Source organism: Anabrus simplex, chromosome 1 (genome assembly GCF_040414725.1).
Source record: "Anabrus simplex isolate iqAnaSimp1 chromosome 1, ASM4041472v1, whole genome shotgun sequence".
Classification (NCBI taxonomy): domain Eukaryota; kingdom Metazoa; phylum Arthropoda; class Insecta; order Orthoptera; family Tettigoniidae; genus Anabrus; species Anabrus simplex.
In genome coordinates, this window is record NC_090265.1 from 304590011 (window position 1) to 304607742 (window position 17732).

A 17732-nucleotide genomic window follows, 5' to 3' on the forward strand; every position below is an offset into this window, starting at 1 on the left:
TTGATTTGTTTTCTGAGGTTAGTCTCCACAAATGATCGTAAGGGTGTAACTTTATATTCTCATAACTTTTAACAATCGTGAATATGTAATTATTCCGTGGTTCTAAACCACTATTCGCACAATAATATTTGAACTTTTATTTATAATTCCTTAGACCAGCGATTCAAACAACACATTTAGACCCTTATTTAGCATTCATTCTAACCAGCGGCAGCATTCCTACTCATCAATTAACACAAATTTAATTAACACATATTTTGGAACCCAATCAGAAATTTTAATGTCATTAGTGATTCCTAATCATCCCAGCATTTTATCCATTTAAGTTTCAAAGTTTAACACTGTTTATATTTGAATATCGTAATTTTAATTCCCGACAATTTAATCCATTTATAACCACGGACAAAATCTCACCATCTCGGTATTATTATTATTATTATTATTATTATTATTATTATTATTATTATTATTATCCGAACTTCCGTACGTAAACCACACATTTAAATTCACTGGCAATTCGGATTTAATATAACATCACGCCTTATTTCTAATACTAAAAATATAACATTGGCCGAAGCGGTCGAGAAATTTATTTAAATACATGGTTTTAGCGTAACACTCTCCGAAACACAACAGTAAATACATGATAAAATCATAGGCCTAATAAAATTATATACAACGAAACAAACTTTAATTAAATGATTTAATCCATATTTACTGTTATTATAATTACGTCTCTCCGTCTTATCTACACTAACCGAGAAGCGGTCCATGCGTTTTTTTTAAGTAATCATTATTAATATATTTATTCCCCATTTTAACCCGATAACGTTCCCACATAATTAATCATATTATGGTACTCATCGTTTTGTAGGCTTCTTGGTGTTGGGCGGATAAAGGGCTCAGGCCCCCATCTGCCTTACTCTGACATGGTGTTGTCCTTCAGGACATGGATCTGAATTAATCCTATGCACTTATATATCACACACATTTTACACTAAACTTTACACAATAATAACAAGTATTCTGACTTATAGGTGCCCAAGATCATATACACATTCATTGAATTGTCTTCGTTTCTATCCGAACTAGGAACCATTAATACTAAGCGACGAAGTATCATAAATGCGACCCGACGCGCTTCGCGAGTATCGAATGCGGCACACGCGGAAATTGTTATAGTCTAAACCGTCTAGTGTTCGCTACACTGACTCGATTTTCCTCTACAGATGACGAAGTCTCACCGTTCGAAATATTACGGCAAGCTTGTCTTTACTAAGAGTATACCCTACCTCACTTCCAAGTGAATGCTGGAAAATGTCCCTTCGCATACCTATTCAGAGTCTGCAGATTGATAATTGCAGGCTAGGCACATTGCCTTCATTACAAGTGCTTCCGGCGTATGCCGGTAATTTATACTTCATTAAATTACAGCTTACGTGACGAGAATCATAATAACTGTCAAACTGAATTTATCACTGTGGCTTTAACCAATACGAAATCAAAGTACTCGGATTGTTCAGTGTAGATAACTTAAGTGCGGCGCGGAGAATTTTGCGACGAGCGGTAGAACTTCCGCCCTCAACTGACTGTTCAAGTGTGTCTGTCAAATCAATCGACAAGCTTTATTTATACTTTTCTTCCCAAAGAGAGGGGGTTTCTTGAATCGGTATTTGGAGGCCGGTCTGGCTGTTCAAATTTTCACAACTGAACGGTTCGGTAATTTTAACTCACACGTCGTAATTTTATCAAGAATCTATCGTGGATTGATAAGATATCACTAAATTTCCGTCTTCCACGTGTCGCGGGTCTCTAGCGTCGCTATTGGCGTGGTGTAACTCTGGGCAAAAGCAGTCCAGCTGGGGTCAATTTCTAGAATTTGATATCTTAATTTATTAAAATTATTGCAAATGACCATGACGATCTCCTAAAATCCCCACAGTTGAAGTTCAGTGATTAGAATATTTTATTTATTATTAATTGGAAATATAGTCGGATTTCATATTTACAGATTCAAAGCTGGTACACCTGAAAAAGGTCGCGATAGTGACCCGAATTTTGCCATTGGCCTAAAAAGTAAAGCGGGCCTTTCAAATGTTCCTTCTTTTTCCCGTAGCCAACTTTACGACTATATGCCCGCAGGCTGGGAATTTTGTTTTCCCATTTATAAGAATATCGATATTTTTTCCTGGTAGCAATTAGTGACTTAGTCCTTAGCTCACCCCTTTCTACTCCGGTCATTAAATAAGCGGGCACTTCGTTTGATTTCTGCCGAGATAAATAGCTTAACTAGCCGTACTTCTTCGCAACGGAAATGTTCTAATGTCTATATTGAACCCATGACCTTTGTGCCCTAAGAATATTATGTATTAAATTGTCAATTGGAATATGAAGTTCGATTTCTCGATATCACGGGAGTGACACGTGGCAAGGGGACAGCTACTTTCCGTCCCACGCTCTGGGATACGTGACGTGATCCGCACATGCCGTACGTGGAAGGATACAGAAGAAAGTTTGAGACTGCTAAGCCATTTTGGTGGGTTATTTCAGAAGAGCGCGTGTGTGTATGGCGTACCCACGCCAAGTTGACAAAAATATAGTGCCTATCAAATGAGGTCATTTATCCAGCTAATTTAATACGTATAAATTTTAAATGTCCATGAACACTACCGCCAGCAATGTAGCAAGTATGTGGTTACCTTCAAAACTCTTTTAATTACAGTTCAGTTAGGTCAGAAAAGTTACGAAAATTTTCTTGGCGGCAAAGGGAAATGCCTGGAGAGAGGGGGTAGTTTCTATAAATATAGGAGGGGCGCCATGTTGAAACTCCTGCATTTTGTATCATGAGGCTGAAGAGAAAGGGTTGAACTGCTCTGTAAAATCGAACGACAAAAGTAGACTAAGTCCAACCAACAGATTTTAGCCGATGTGGCTGGGGTCTTGACTCCATGTGGAGATAGTTTTTCTTGAGTGGAAGTAATTGTACAAAAAGGACGATCAAGGTACCGAAGAAATTGGTATAAATTGTGTGTGGTAAAGGTAATTCGTGTGCGGGAAATAATTACAATCCGTCGTGTGCGATCAACAAGAACGACAAGTGAAGGGCATTTTCTTTTTTTTATATGCTTCGTTTCCAGGAAACCGGAAGATAACATGATCTGTAAAGCCAGAAATGTAAAAATGGCTAAATAAAAATGCCAGGGTCGTAGGTGAGCCCTAAGATGAATGCTGGCGTGACTTAAGGTATGTGACTTGCCATCTTAGCGCCTACTATATCTTGTTTCATGATGTCTAACTTATAGGTATTTGAAGGGGGTATATACGACGCAGTTGGTCGCCCCTATGTGGTTTTTGTAAATGTTAGAATACGACGAAAAGGTGATTTGTTTTATTTTCCACTTGGATAAATTTTTGAAGTCTTGCGAGTGCCGTATGATGTAACAAGTTATGAAATAGGGTTTCGAAGTGATATCACGTCCAATGTAGAGCGTCATTTCCGTGAGTTTATTGCCTATATTTTGTGATGTCAAATTAAGATGTTCATTCGACGTAAAATTTTCAGTTGGAATTTTGATGGAGTTGGTACAAAAGGGATCAGTGGTTACCCATTTTCAATCGGATGGAAGCGCTGTACGTAGTGTTGAGTAACGCATGTCGGTGAATTTGTCATGAGTGTATTGTATTCTATGTCCGTTTAAACCGTGTCTGAGTGACAATAATATCAGGAAATTTGTCAGTCATTTTCGTGAAAATCCAGTTATTAAAATACAATATCATTTTATGCGAAGTTATTTATTATTAAAGCATTGTGCGTTATTAGACGTCGTGGATTCTAGTAAGGATTTTTATTCCAGTTCTTTTGTCAGTGATAGTCGTGAGTTTGGGAAACAGAGGTTAGTTTTGTCGTGTGAGTCGAGATAGGATTTGTGAATCTCGGTGTTTGGAAACCTGTTGATGAAGCCGGGACTTGTGGGAGCCCGAGGAAGATTTTATAATGTTGGGAATGGAAAGCAGAAACGAGAATCTGCACTGGTATTGATGTTCGACGTGTAAAATGATTGTGGGACTTTTAAAAGTAAATCTATGTGCATATTTGGTTGGTCAGAATATATCGTATTTTGTAATTAGTCTTTTTGCGAAGTTAAATGTTTCCTTCTTTGAGGCCAGTCAGGCAAGATGAACAGATGTTTAATATCGAGACTGACAGATAGAGAAGGGTCGTTTGTGCCGAGACCGTCAGCTGATCGAGGGGGGACAGTTTTGTATAACGGAACGTGTAGTGGTTTACGTGTAGGATGGTAACGGTTGGTAACGGAGATAAATAATTACGGAATCTAGATGAAATTTCCATCCGGGAAAAACGTGCGAGTTGTTGAATACTGTGAATTTGTTTAATTGAGATCGTAATGTACATTTGAGACCACGAACTTAGAGTATAATGAGTAAGGTTAGCCAATTTCAGGGTTGTCCAAAATATAGAGCGGTGGTAGTGATGATCGTTTTGTTTGTGAGGGGTACGCAAACTTTATGAAATGTTATGACGAGATATGACATCGTAATTGGCTTGCATTATACGGCAAGTTACTTTGGGTCTGTACGGAATTATTAGGGTTATCCAAGTGTTAATAATGGCCAGGGTTAGATTAGATTTAAAGTGTGAGGTCATGAAACAAGATATAAACTGGACATGAATGATGTAATATTTCTTTTCCAGAAACAGGAATCAACAGATAAACATCAAACATGATTAAAATAAATTACGTCAAGAATTGTGTAGGGACTTGTGAAGAAACCATCCGTCCGTGGAAATATAATTTGTTGTTTTTTAAGATTTCATTAAATCATTTAAATTTATTTAATTATTAAAATCAATGAAAACCGTATTTTGAAATAACTTTAAATCAAGCGAATAACTTGAAGATGCATTCTGGAAATCGTAGTTTATTTTCTGAGGTATATGTAAATGTTAACGTAACGGTTAAGGGGACATATCCGAAGGTAATCGATTTTACTGCCACAAAGAGTTGTGAGCATTGTTGTTGTTGCATTATTTGACTTTGATTGATTGAGCTGTAAAGGTGCTGGGGTTAATAAAGTGGAAACTTTGGTCATCAACCGATGTAACTTAATTGTGTTTAGCCTTCAGCTTAGAAACTTGGATGGTTATGGGGTCATCAACCTCAGTGACTTAGAGTAGAGCCATATGCCACCGTTGAATCATTTTCCTTGCGGTCACCATCCACAATGACTTTAAAGTAACTGAGAAGTTTAGATGTCGGTCCATGACATAGTCGCAGGTCACATCGATTCAATTAAGGGTCCATGCCGTATAACCACTGTGTGGCACACACCGATTGGACTGCCTTAATTATTCCCAGAGTCCAGAGTTCGTGTTACGAGGGCTGGACCATAAAGAATCACTTTGATGGTACATGTAGTCTCACATGGAAGCCGAATTTAAGGATCTCCAGACTTTCCTTTCTTTAATTAATAATTGGGACAATGGTTTCTAATAAGGATGCCCATCAGGCAGTTACGTCAAAGGCTCACACCAGTTTTCTGATCGTCTATGTAAACATGATTGTGGAGTCCAGTGGAGACGGTCGATTTCAATGATGCCGTTGATAAATAATAAATTCTTCATGAATTACTTGAATAAATAGGAATATTTTAAACAGACCTTTCATTTGAGTAGATAGATTAGAATTACTGAACCCTACCTTTACCTCAGCAAGTGACGAAGAATCCGATACGACCCAAGAGACAGATCTCATGAACTTTGCTGATAGGTAAGGAAAGTAGTTATCCTTCATAGTAGACCAAAAGGGTTCAGTAAAATCCGACAGGCTCCAGGTCCGTCCGAATGTAGTTGCAGGTATGGTAATATATTTCCCAAGTGAGCAGCACAGCTTCCCAATATGTATTTCTGAATTTCAATGTCATATCGATCATATCAAATCATGATGAGATGGACCATCCTGCACGGGTACAGTAGGTGGTGTATCGCTAGGTTACTTGCTAAGAAACGATCTTCTTCAAAACTTTCTGGACTTATCCTTAATAAAGGATCATAAGAAACACCCTTTGCTTCAGTGACCCCGTGATTCACAACATATTAAGAACTATATCTGAATACAGGAACCAACTAACTCTTCAGTTCAGCCGTACTCTACTGTCTAAACAGTGCCAGGAAAGAAGCGTAGTTATCTGACCGTGTGACCTTGCCCATATAGAAATCGCTGATCTCTCGTTCTTGGTTTCCTTTGGAGAAAGATACAGTTTGTCCGATCGCGGTTCAAAGAATTCCACGTATATGTGTATGTATTGTACCATTACACTATTCCAAAAGTGAAATTCCGATGGAGTTAGAGTAAACACGATTTTCCCCAGTGAAGTTAAACAGAACGAATAACTCTAACACTCAATAGAAATCTAGAATAACGCAATGTCAAAAATTTACATAATTACGACGGCGGCGAGAAAGACAAAAACCGGTGAATTAGATTGTTACGAAACTCATCATAAAAAGATCCTTTACAAAATAAAATGGCTATCTTCGAGCAAAGGCGTATCGCAATTGAGCTGGAAGCACATTAATAAAAGAAACTACAAGAAAATAGGAGATTTTAATAAAATAATATTATCTGCAAGAAGACATCAAAGGAACACGCACAAATTCAATGAATACTAATAAGACGCATAAAGGTCAAGAAAAGCAGCCAACGAGATTTGAAAGACGGCCAAGCTACTACACCAAGGAAGAAATACCTATCAAAGAAGCAATAATCCAGAATAACATTACATTACAACAAGATAACTGATTACGCAAATCACATACAGCACACATATCGAATTTAAATCATACATGTTGGGAATCTGAAATAGAAATTAGTAGCTAACTAGGGAAACCTTAAAGGAATAATCATTACTACAATAGAAGGCCTAGAATATAACATCATGCATCAGCTGATTTCACACATGTCTTTATTCATTTTTATATTTGCTCAAGATATGATGATGAAATGTATTTAAAAAGATGAGTGGAGGACTGTCCGGAGTGACCTAAGCTAGATTGAGACGAGCCAAGACCGCAGCCGACAACTGCAGCACTAGTCATGGAGATGATGATCGCTACCATCGACGCAGGATGAAAGAGAGATAAATCGTGCCAGAAGCACAGAAAAAAAAAGAGATAAGTTTCTTGTATAAAACATGTAGTAGATCTTATTAGAGTTCATTTCTTATCAGGAAAACGTTAATTGTGTCAGTTAAATGTTTCATACAAGATTTAATTTGTTTGATTATCGCGAGTGATTGATCAATAAGTGGGAATAAAGAGAGCAGACAGTATTTTAAGCCATAACAAAACCGCAATAAGACTTTAGAGTAAACAGGAGCAGTTATGATGCTAGAGTTTCCAAGTGCTAGGCTAAAAATGAAGGTAGTTGAGATAGGTTATTAATCATGAAGGAAGTACATGAAGACGATAAGATGAAAAGTTATCAGGCAGAAGAGATATTCGTACAAGCTGAGAAGACAATGACCGCAATGAAGATCATGTATAGGAAGAAAGACATACATGCGTCAAGAAAGGTTAAATATGAAGAGAATAGAGAAAATAAGATATGTGAAGGGAAATAGATATTAAAGAGACTATAATATTGTAGTAAGAAATGGAAGATTAAATGAATATATAGGTATACTACGATGAAATAAAAGAAGAAAGTGAGTGACTGAACAAATTATTGAATTGATTGACGCAAGCAGGGGTCATATGCATTGAATTTAGAGCAACAGTGCATTTTGTCTTCAATATAGGTGTTATGTTGATTGTGACAGGCTATAACCTACATAAAAAGGGTCACATGATCAAGAGATATTCCCGTAAGGAGAAGTATGCATGCACTTGAACGTCATACCGAGAGTTACATTATTTGAGATTCTTACCGGCATAGGTAATAAAGATGACAGTCAACTGCTACTCTGCAGATAAGGAAGTTGACGAGGTCAGACTGCACAACATCTTAGAGGATGAGATGTCCTTGTAATGAAGCTATATTCCCAGACTCAGATTGTAAATTTCTATTTCAGGTACAAATGTTGTATGAATGACAAAAGGTAGCACACTTCAATATTGATTATTAAGTTGATGAAGGAAGAATATGAACAATGATCAGCAAGATGAACTTTACAAACGTTACCAAGTCAATTATTTTGAACCTTAATGTAATAATTTCATTTTTCTACCAAGATTTTCTCCCTATGTTAATAAATACCATTGGTTAAGATTAACTTAAGTCTTATTTATGACTTGATATTATAGTAATAAGATGCGTTAGAGTTAAGATAATGAATTAAGAGGTAATCAGCATTAATGTGTCGGATGGAAACGTCCATAGGGTCGACGGTCAAGTAATATTAATCCACAAATTTACGTCTTCTTCGGATCCCACGTAAAAAGGCATTAATTAATCGACAACCCTGAGAATATGGGCGGGATTTCCTTTTACGTTCACTATCCTGGATGCGGGTAGGGCGTAGTATGTGTGTATGTATGTATGTACAGTACGTACGTACGTATGTATGTATGTATGTATCTATGTATGTATGTATGTATGCATTTATGTATGTATTTATGTATGTATGTATGTATGTATGTATTGTGTTACTGTAGTTCTTACTGCGATAAATTAAATACAAATTATATCACAGTGAAGCGTATGAAATATTCAAGTTGTTTATATTAGATGCGGCAAGGGTGTGTTTATACTTTCGGGTTCAGTTTTTGATGTCACAGGCATAGCAGCTGGTTCTGTGTCGCGTATACGGATTTGGCACTGTTTTATGCCAGATGTCGTTCCTGACAGCGTGTGTTTCTGTGGTGTGTTGTCTATGAATGCAGAGTAATACAAACGTCTAGTCCCTGAGCTACAAAAGTTAACCAGATGCCGTCAGAAAACCTCGTCCGACCGGGAAGTCGAATCTGGGACCCCCTGAAAGGAAGGCTGCTGTGCAGTTCATTGTGGTTAATATAACAGAAGGCGAGCTATTATAACACCAGCTAATATTTACCGTCGGGACACTATGGCACTCAAATTTACTATAATACTGAAGCTTATATATCTCCAATTCTCCCTGTTCTTTCGTGTCACGCACAAGGATGCAGTTGGGAGAAGAGTGAGAGTAGACACACAATTACATTTTCAATGGCTCTTGATTTGACTTGTGATCTTCGTCTAACCATCGCTGGAAAGAAGAACTCGATTGACTGGGTTTCTGAGTTGTATGTGCTGGATATTTTAGAGTTAAAGGAGATATGCCTTAGAAGTTCCAAGATTTGATGCAATATACCAGGAGTCTTTGTACTTCTATGTCGGATGAATGTAATAAAAGAGCACAAACGAAAATGTAACTCTTACATTCTTCGCCAGATAGTGTAATTTCCTCTACAATTCCAGAACACTTGGCGCCGCCTGAGATACTGTAACAGCATTCGCTATGAAAGTGGAGCACTCCACCGTTCTTTATTCATCATCTCTTCTTATTAACTACAGACAAGCTAGTGCCTTTTCTCTATGCTCATCTTGGGTTTAAAGATCATATGAATTCCTTCTAGTAGTGATTACGCTCTAGTTCCTGACTACTACTACTACTACTACTACTACTACTACTACTACTATTAATAATAATAATAATAATAATCTCGTGATGACTATTGCTAGCTTGGTGCTGCCCTTGTGAAGCAGACCCTCCGAGGAGGGTGGCCGGTATCTGAGCTGTATAAGAAACAGAGTGTTAGTGTGGTGTGGAATAGTGTTAAGTATGGTATGTGAGTTATTGGAATGTTGGTAATGGCACAAACTTCCAGTCCCCAAGCCAAGGGAACCGCTTAAGATTATATTCCTAGAATTGGGAATTAAAACCGGGGCCCTGAAGATTGAAGGCCAATACCTTGATCACTCAACCAAGGAACCGGATATAATAATAATAATAATAATAATAATAATAATAATAATAATAATAATAATAATAAAAATCGGTCAACCGAGCTCGATAGCTGCAGTCGCTTAAGTGCGGCCAGTATCCAGTATTCGGAAGATAGTAGGTTCAAACCCCCACTGTCCGCAGCCCTGAAGATGGTTTTCCGTGGTTTCCCATTTCCACACCAGGCAAATGCTGGGGCTGTACCTTAATTAAGGCCACGGCCACTTCCTTCAAACTCCTAACCTGTTCCTGTCCCATCGTCGCCATAAGACCTAACTGTGTCGATGCGACAGGTTGGAAATGTATTGATTTTTGATGGTATTCATAGCTATGCCATTTTAATAATTTATGCTTTGCATAACAAAAGGAGAAAATTAAAAATTCATTTGGAGAGTACGCTTTTTCAAAGGCACTGGAATTAATGTTGCGTCGCAGATTGATATATTCCTTTAAATCAAACGGAAGAGGTAGGCTAGTATTAATAACAATTACATAATAATAATAATAATAATAATAATAATAATAATAATAATAATAATAATAATAATAATAATAATAATAATAATAATAATAATAATAATAATAATAATATTAACACAGTCACCATCATCATCACACCACGAACACGTCCAGTAGACCGCGTGCAGCTACGAGGCAGTTCCTTCACTGTGTCTCTTGCTCTCTTCCAGCAGTCATTGTCAATGAAAATCTGCTTCAGGTCTTCAGGTTGTCCATCACTCTACATTTTCCTCGGTCTGCCTCGTGGTTTCTTCTCGCAATGGACAACATACACCAGCTTCACAGGATTTCTATGTGAGACCTGGCGTCCCCACATGAGACGTTTACTGCTCACTCTTTCTTTCTTTCTTTCTTTCTTTCTTTCTTTCTTTCTTTCTTTCTTTCTTTCTTTCTTTTTTAATCTGTTTATCCTCCACGAGTGGTATTTCCCTCCGACTCAGCGAGGGATCCCACCTCTACCGCCTCAAGGACAGTGTCCTGGAGCAAGGCCGCACTCACGCATTCCGCAAAACTTTCTTTTCAGAAATGAGGAGAATACTGTATCCTATTTCTGGACACTTCAGGTCTCGCAAACGCACCCGCACAGCACAACAGTCGGAACTGTAACTTTAAAACGATAATTTTCTCTTTCGTTATTAATCAGTCACCACTGATCTGCATTTAGGGCTGCCACCTGGGTGGCAAATTTCCCATCAGTTGTTTACCTGGTATGTCCTTAAATTATTTCAAAGAAGTTGAAAACCTGTCACACATCTCCCTTGATATATTATTCCAATCCTTAATTTATCTTCCTCCCCAATTTTGTCCACTTGAATTCCAACTTTATGCCCATATTACGGTCCTTCCTACTTAAAACATCTCCTCCATTCAAGCTTGTTCGTCTACTTATGTCAATCCACTCCATCTCTCCAACGACAGATTGGAACGTACCGTTTAGTCGAGCAACCTGTCTCATTACTCCCAAGTATTCCCAGCACAAAGATGGTAACATTTTTGTTGCACTAATATTTTTGGAAATCATCCAAAACAAATCGTTCTGCTTTCCTTTGGATCCTGTCCAGTTTTCGAATCAAGTTTACTTGGTTAAATAAAGCAACACGAATCGCACGAATACTCAACTGTATTGACGAGTCATTTCATGTTTCCTTATCATTTCACTGACAGTATGTCCGACTCGTTGGCTGAACGGTCAGCGTACTGGCCTTCGGTTCAGAGGGTCCCGGGTTCGATTCCCGGCCGGGTCGGGGATTTTAACCTTAATTGGTTAATTCCAACGGCACGGGGGCTGGGTGTATGTGTTGTCTTCATCATCATTTCATCCTCATCACGACGCGCCGGTCGCCTACGGGAGTCAAATAGAAAGACCTGCACCTGGCGAGCCGAACCCGTCCTGGGATATCCCAGCACTGAAAATCATACGACATTTCATTTTTTTACTGACAAGTATTACAAACTTGTAAACATATACAAGTTGATGCTTGTTGTTTTAAGGGGCCTAACATCGAAGGTCATTGGCCCCACATATAAAAGTGAGATTATATAAGTTAGAATTATTTAAAATAATTTCTTTGAATCTTATAAGTGTAAAGTAACTTTCGCACCACCCTGTATTGAGGCTGAGCTGTTTCGACAGACCCTGCGGCTTCAGAGGTTGACTGAGGCTGTAGTAGCAGTGATTCCCGGCTTAAAACGCTCCGAAGATGTCTTCCGCGGACAGCTCAATTGTGTCCTCGCCAACTTCCTGTTAGCTCTGCTCTCCCATTTTCACACCATGCAAATGCTGCGGCTGTACCTTAATTAAGGCCACAGCCGCTACAATCCTAGCCCTATTCCATCGTCGCTATAATACCTTTCTGTGTTAGTACGATGTAATACCAAAACTGTAGAAAAAATATTCTTTGCTCAGTTTAAGCTCCCAAAGTAAAATATTACTTAAATAGGCTTGTGTTTGAGTTTGGCAATTATTATTATTATTATTATTATTATTATTATTATTATTATTATTATTATTATTATTATTATTATTATTATTATTATTATTATTATTATCTACGTTATGAAGATCTAAATATGAATATTTCATAAATACGCCAAGCCCTCAAGTTAAAATGTATAAATAGGCCCATATTGAACTGGGACTGCAATTTGCACATTTCTAAGATTCTTTGGTGAAAGTGGGATTTTTGTACATGTGCTGTTTTTAGATAAAGGTGTAATCGTAATAAATCAAGTTGCCTGTCTCTATTAATATACAGGGGCATTCTTTATCTGTTCAGGGGATTGTCGCTAACCGGTCGCCTGCACTGCGAGCCTGTCTCCCGCCAAGCACTTTGGCGTAAAGCTGCCAGCGCTCGCCCGGCACTGAGTCATAGAGTTTTTTCGCACGATATTTTCTCTACTTTACGAAAGTATTATGTATATACACACGCTCAAGTAATGAGAATTGTATTGGAACAACACACTGATCACTAAACACGCGAACACTTAACTAAACTGAACCTTACGCTGATAACGCTCTCAACAGACTGCGAAGGGGAACTTGTGGCGCCGAGGAGCGCATCGTGGCAAATTGGCGGGAGACAAGATTGCAGCGCTGGCAACCGGGCGAGCGACAATCTCATGCATAGATAAAATAATGTCACTGTATTTTTCAGCTTTCAACTTCTCTCACTGGAAATAATTGTCTTGTAAAATACACATTTCACTTTGTTTTCGTAATCGTTTCGATGCAATGCAGTATGCGCTTAGCAGTGTTTGTAGTGCTGCACATGAAGAGAACGAATTTACGCGAACAGAATGTGATACGAGATTTTAAAGAATGTCCGTCAGTTTACTCATTTAACAATTTTGCTGTCAAAAGAAGAAGAGCGTTTGGATATTTTGAAATTATGCGGGTTGCAGTGGATCTCCGTTAAGAGCCTCGTATGTTTCTGTAGGCAACACCAGAAATGGCTAATCGATACAAGGCTCCGCTAACCAGAAGTCGTTCGAGTCCCTGCACTGTTCAAATGTTCCAAGACGGGCGCATGTGTCAATATAAAAATACATTATCATTATCAGCCAGCGATGGGAATATTAGCCAGATTTAACAACATTCAGTTCTCCTCAACCTACTTTCTTTGAAATAGTGTCTACGGCCCATGGTTGAAGAGATGCCTAGGAAAGGATTTTCAAAATTAGGTGATAATTACAGAAGATGGTCAGTAAAGCTAGTCTGAATTATGATCAAGGTTTACATAAAATTAAATAAAATAGGCGAAATAAAATGGTAGATTTGGTAAAGGAAGAATGGGATTGTGTGAAATGAAGAACTTACCTCGTCGTGATGGTACCAAAATATATACGCTGGTGGCTCTGGACTATATTTGATGATGCAGGTTAGGTTGATAGTGCTGCCTTTGTCAACGTGCAGGTCTGGACCACCAAGAATCTGTGCCGTTGGCACTGCAAAACAAGATCATAACAGTATGTTAATAACCAAAATAAACACAATAATACTTGATGAAGTACCTTAATTTAACGATACATTTTGATAGAAACAACTTTAAAATTATTATTATAGCTGATATCCCAATGGCAACGTATGATTATCTATATATATAAAAGCAAGTCGGGCTGGAGCGATGTATATATAAATATTTAAAAATGAAAAAGACGTGAATTAATGAGGCACTTCCAGAAATCTCAGAAATTTGAAACTTGGTACGAGGGAAACTGATGACCCCAGGATCCCTAGAAAAATCGGAAATTCTCAAAATTCCCTGAAGGGGGCACGCTGGGGGGGGGGCTCAAATTTTGGGCTCAGCATAAGAACACAGTCGTATAGTATATCCAAAACGATAACCTATAGGTTTCGTGGGCTTAAAAATTTTCGGGAATTTCCTCATTTTTATCCCCTATCCCCCAAATCAAGATGGCGGCACAACCTGCCAGACGAGGTAGACAATTGAAATTTGGTGAAATTATAGCTATTGGTCCCTAACCGACGAGAAAATTCCAAGATGTTCAAATTTTTCACTTTTTACCCCCAAAGATATCGAAATATGGAGGCAATTTTAATGACTGTGCAGATATTCCTTTTGAGCTATTTTTTGGCTAAATGGTAAGTCGTATCACAAAACGGATGGCACAATGTCACTTCAATTCGGAGTGATCTACAACTTTGGTCCTGTGACATTTTGTCGTATCTCTCTCCCTTATACGTTAAATTTGGCCGTATTTCTGGATTGTTCGTAAATTTGGTGATTTTTACAAGTATATTTCATTGTTTGACACACATATAAGAATGATAGGATCATCGCGTTAGGTGCGCACATTAGCACGATTAAGGGAAATATGTGTACCAAATATCATGATTTTAGCTTATACATAAGTAGGCAAAAATGTAATGTAAAATGTTAAAAATGCACCCAAATTTCACCCTATTCAAAATTTGAACTCAATTTACCCCCTTAATATGGGAGATACGAGGATATGGTTTAGAAATAAACATGTAGAGCGATAAATGAGGCGTCTGATGGCGCAAACCGTTTCTTAATATCATAAACCGCTTAGGAGATATAAATCTCGAAGTGGAAGTCTGCACTTTTCAACGTGCTCATGCTTATCCGTCATCTATATATATAAAAGCAAGTCGGGCTGGAGCGATGTATATATATGAGTATTTAAAAATAAAATAAAAACGTGAATTAATGAGGCTCTTCCAGAAATGTCAGAAATTTGAAACTTGGTACGAGGGAAACTGATGACCCCAGGATCCCTAGAAAAATCGGAAATTCTCAAAATTCCCTGAAGGGGGCACGATGGGGGGGCTCAAATTTTGGGCTCAGCATAAGAACACAGTCGTATAGTATATCCAAACCGATAACCTATAGGTTTCGTGGGCTTAAAAATTTTCGGGAATTTCCTCATTTTTATCCCCTATCCCCCAAATCAAGATGGCGGCACAACCTCCCAGACGAGGTAGACAATTGAAATTTGGTGAAATTATAGCTTTTGGTCCCTAACCGACGGGAAAATTCCAAGATGTTCAAATTTTTCACTTTTTACCCCCAATGATATCGAAATATGGAGGCAATTTTAATGACTGTGCAGACATTCCTTTTGAGCTATATTTTGGCTAAACGGTAAGTCGTATCACAAAATGGAAGGCACAATGTCGCTTCAATTCGGAGTGATCTATAACTTTGGTCCCGTGACATTTTGTCGTATCTCTCTCCCTTATACGTTAAATTTGGCCGTATTTCTGGATTGTTCGTAAATTTGGTGATTTTGACAAGTATATTTCATTGTTTGACACACTTATAAGAATGATAGGATCATCACGTTGGGTGCGCACATTAGCACGATTAAGGGACATATGTGTACCAAATTTCATGATTCTAGCTTATACATAAGTAGGCAAAATGTAATGTAAATTGTTAAAAATGCACCCAAATTTCACCCTATTCAAAATTTGAACTCAATTTACCCCCTTAATATGGGAGATTCGAGGATATAGTTTAGAAACAAACATTTAGAACGATAAATGAGGCGTCTGATGGCGCAAACCGTTTCTTAATAGCATAAACCGTTTAGGAGATATAAATCTCGAAGTGGAAGTCTGCACTTTTCAACGTGCTCATGCTTATCCGTCATCTATCTATATAAATAAAATTGTTTCTGTTTGTCTGTTTGTCTGTCTGTTTGTCTGTTCCACCATCACGTCGAAACGGCTGGATAGATCTCAACCAAACTTCATATTTAGAGTATACTGACCCCGGGGAAGGTTTCGATATGCATATCATTTTAAAATCTTTGAAAAGACGGGGGTTTTATAGGAAAAACGGTTTTCCTCCATTTTCTCTTATACTATTATAGGCAAAATATCAAATTTGTCGTATAAGGACGAGACAAAGCTCAATTTAATCCTCTTGACGCAAAGAACAAAACTCGGTAAGCCCTACGGGCCCGAAAACCATGTTTTAAGGTCCTAAAACCAACCGTTACGGAGATATTGGCACCACACTACCCCTGCTCTAGGAATCGGATAAAGAAATGAACTGCCGTAACCATGGCAACGTCAGCTCCAGGATTCTAGAGCAGTGAGATTATGCATGTACGTTTGGGCATAGCTGTCAACCAAAATAGGTACAAATAAGACTTAATATCTGGGAAAAAATATACTGTTGTGTAAGGCACTCATAGGACTCCTTTGGGCGGGGATGGAAAGGGGGTGAAGAACGAGTGTAAAAATCTTACTATATATAGAAATGGAAGTGTGTGTGTAAATGACACATCTCCAACTAAACCACTGGAGCAATTTCAACCAAACTTGGTACACGAATCACTTACTATCGGGAGACGATCACTGTGGGGGGTAAGCCATCCCTAGCGCCCTTAAGGGAGAGGGTCAGGGGGGTGGTAGTTACAATAATAATCGAGAATAGTGTCGAATTCATAGTTTTCGGGGTCGCTGAGTTGAAAAGTGATACTCTAGAATTTTTTTTAAAATCCAGCCCCCTTTTAGGTTGGGAGCAAAGGGTGGGGGGGTGGGGTGAGATATAGAAATAATTAAAAACAGTTTCGAATCCATAGATTTCAGGGTCTCTGAGATGAATAGTATTACTCCGGATTTTTTGCAAATCCAAGTGGGGAGCGAAGGGGGTGAGATATAAAATTAATCGAAAAACTACATATAAAAATATTATCTTCTTCTTCTTACTATATATAAAAATTGATGTATGTGTGTGCGTGGGTGTGTGGGTGTGGGTGTGTATATGACACATCTCCTCCTAAACCACTGGAGCAATTTCACCAAACGTGGTACACTTATCAATTAGTATCAGGAGACAAACCGCGTGAGGGTAAGACACCCCTAGCACCCTTTTGGCAGGGGGCGAGGGGAGTGGTATAAAAATAATCTTATAAATAAAGTTGTTCGTTTCTGTTTGTCTGTTTGTCTGTTTGTCTGTTTGTCTGTTCCACCATCACGTCGAAACGGCTGGATAGATCTCAACCAAACTTCATATTTAGAGTATACTCATCCCGGGGAAGGTTTAGATACGCATATCATTTTAAAATCTTTGAATACACGGGGGGTTTATAAGAAAACCAGAATGGTTTTTCCACCATCACGTCGAAACGGCTGGATAGATCTCAAGCAAACTTCATATTTAGAGTATACTCCTCCCGGGGAAGGTTTCGATATGCATATCATTTTAAAATATTTGAATACACGGGGGGTTTAT

At 38.2% G+C, this 17732-nt stretch overlaps 1 protein-coding gene across 1 annotated transcript in view; it reads right to left on the reverse strand.

Annotated features, from left to right (window-relative positions):
• LOC136864566 (zwei Ig domain protein zig-8) overlaps nucleotides 1–17732 on the reverse strand; it is a 729461-nt gene that overhangs the window by 195769 nt on the left and 515960 nt on the right. Inside the window, exon 5 of the mRNA XM_068226246.1 lies at nucleotides 13820–13947. Within this exon, the coding sequence (XP_068082347.1) occupies nucleotides 13820–13947 (128 nt within the window). The remainder of the gene's footprint in view (nucleotides 1–13819; nucleotides 13948–17732) is intronic.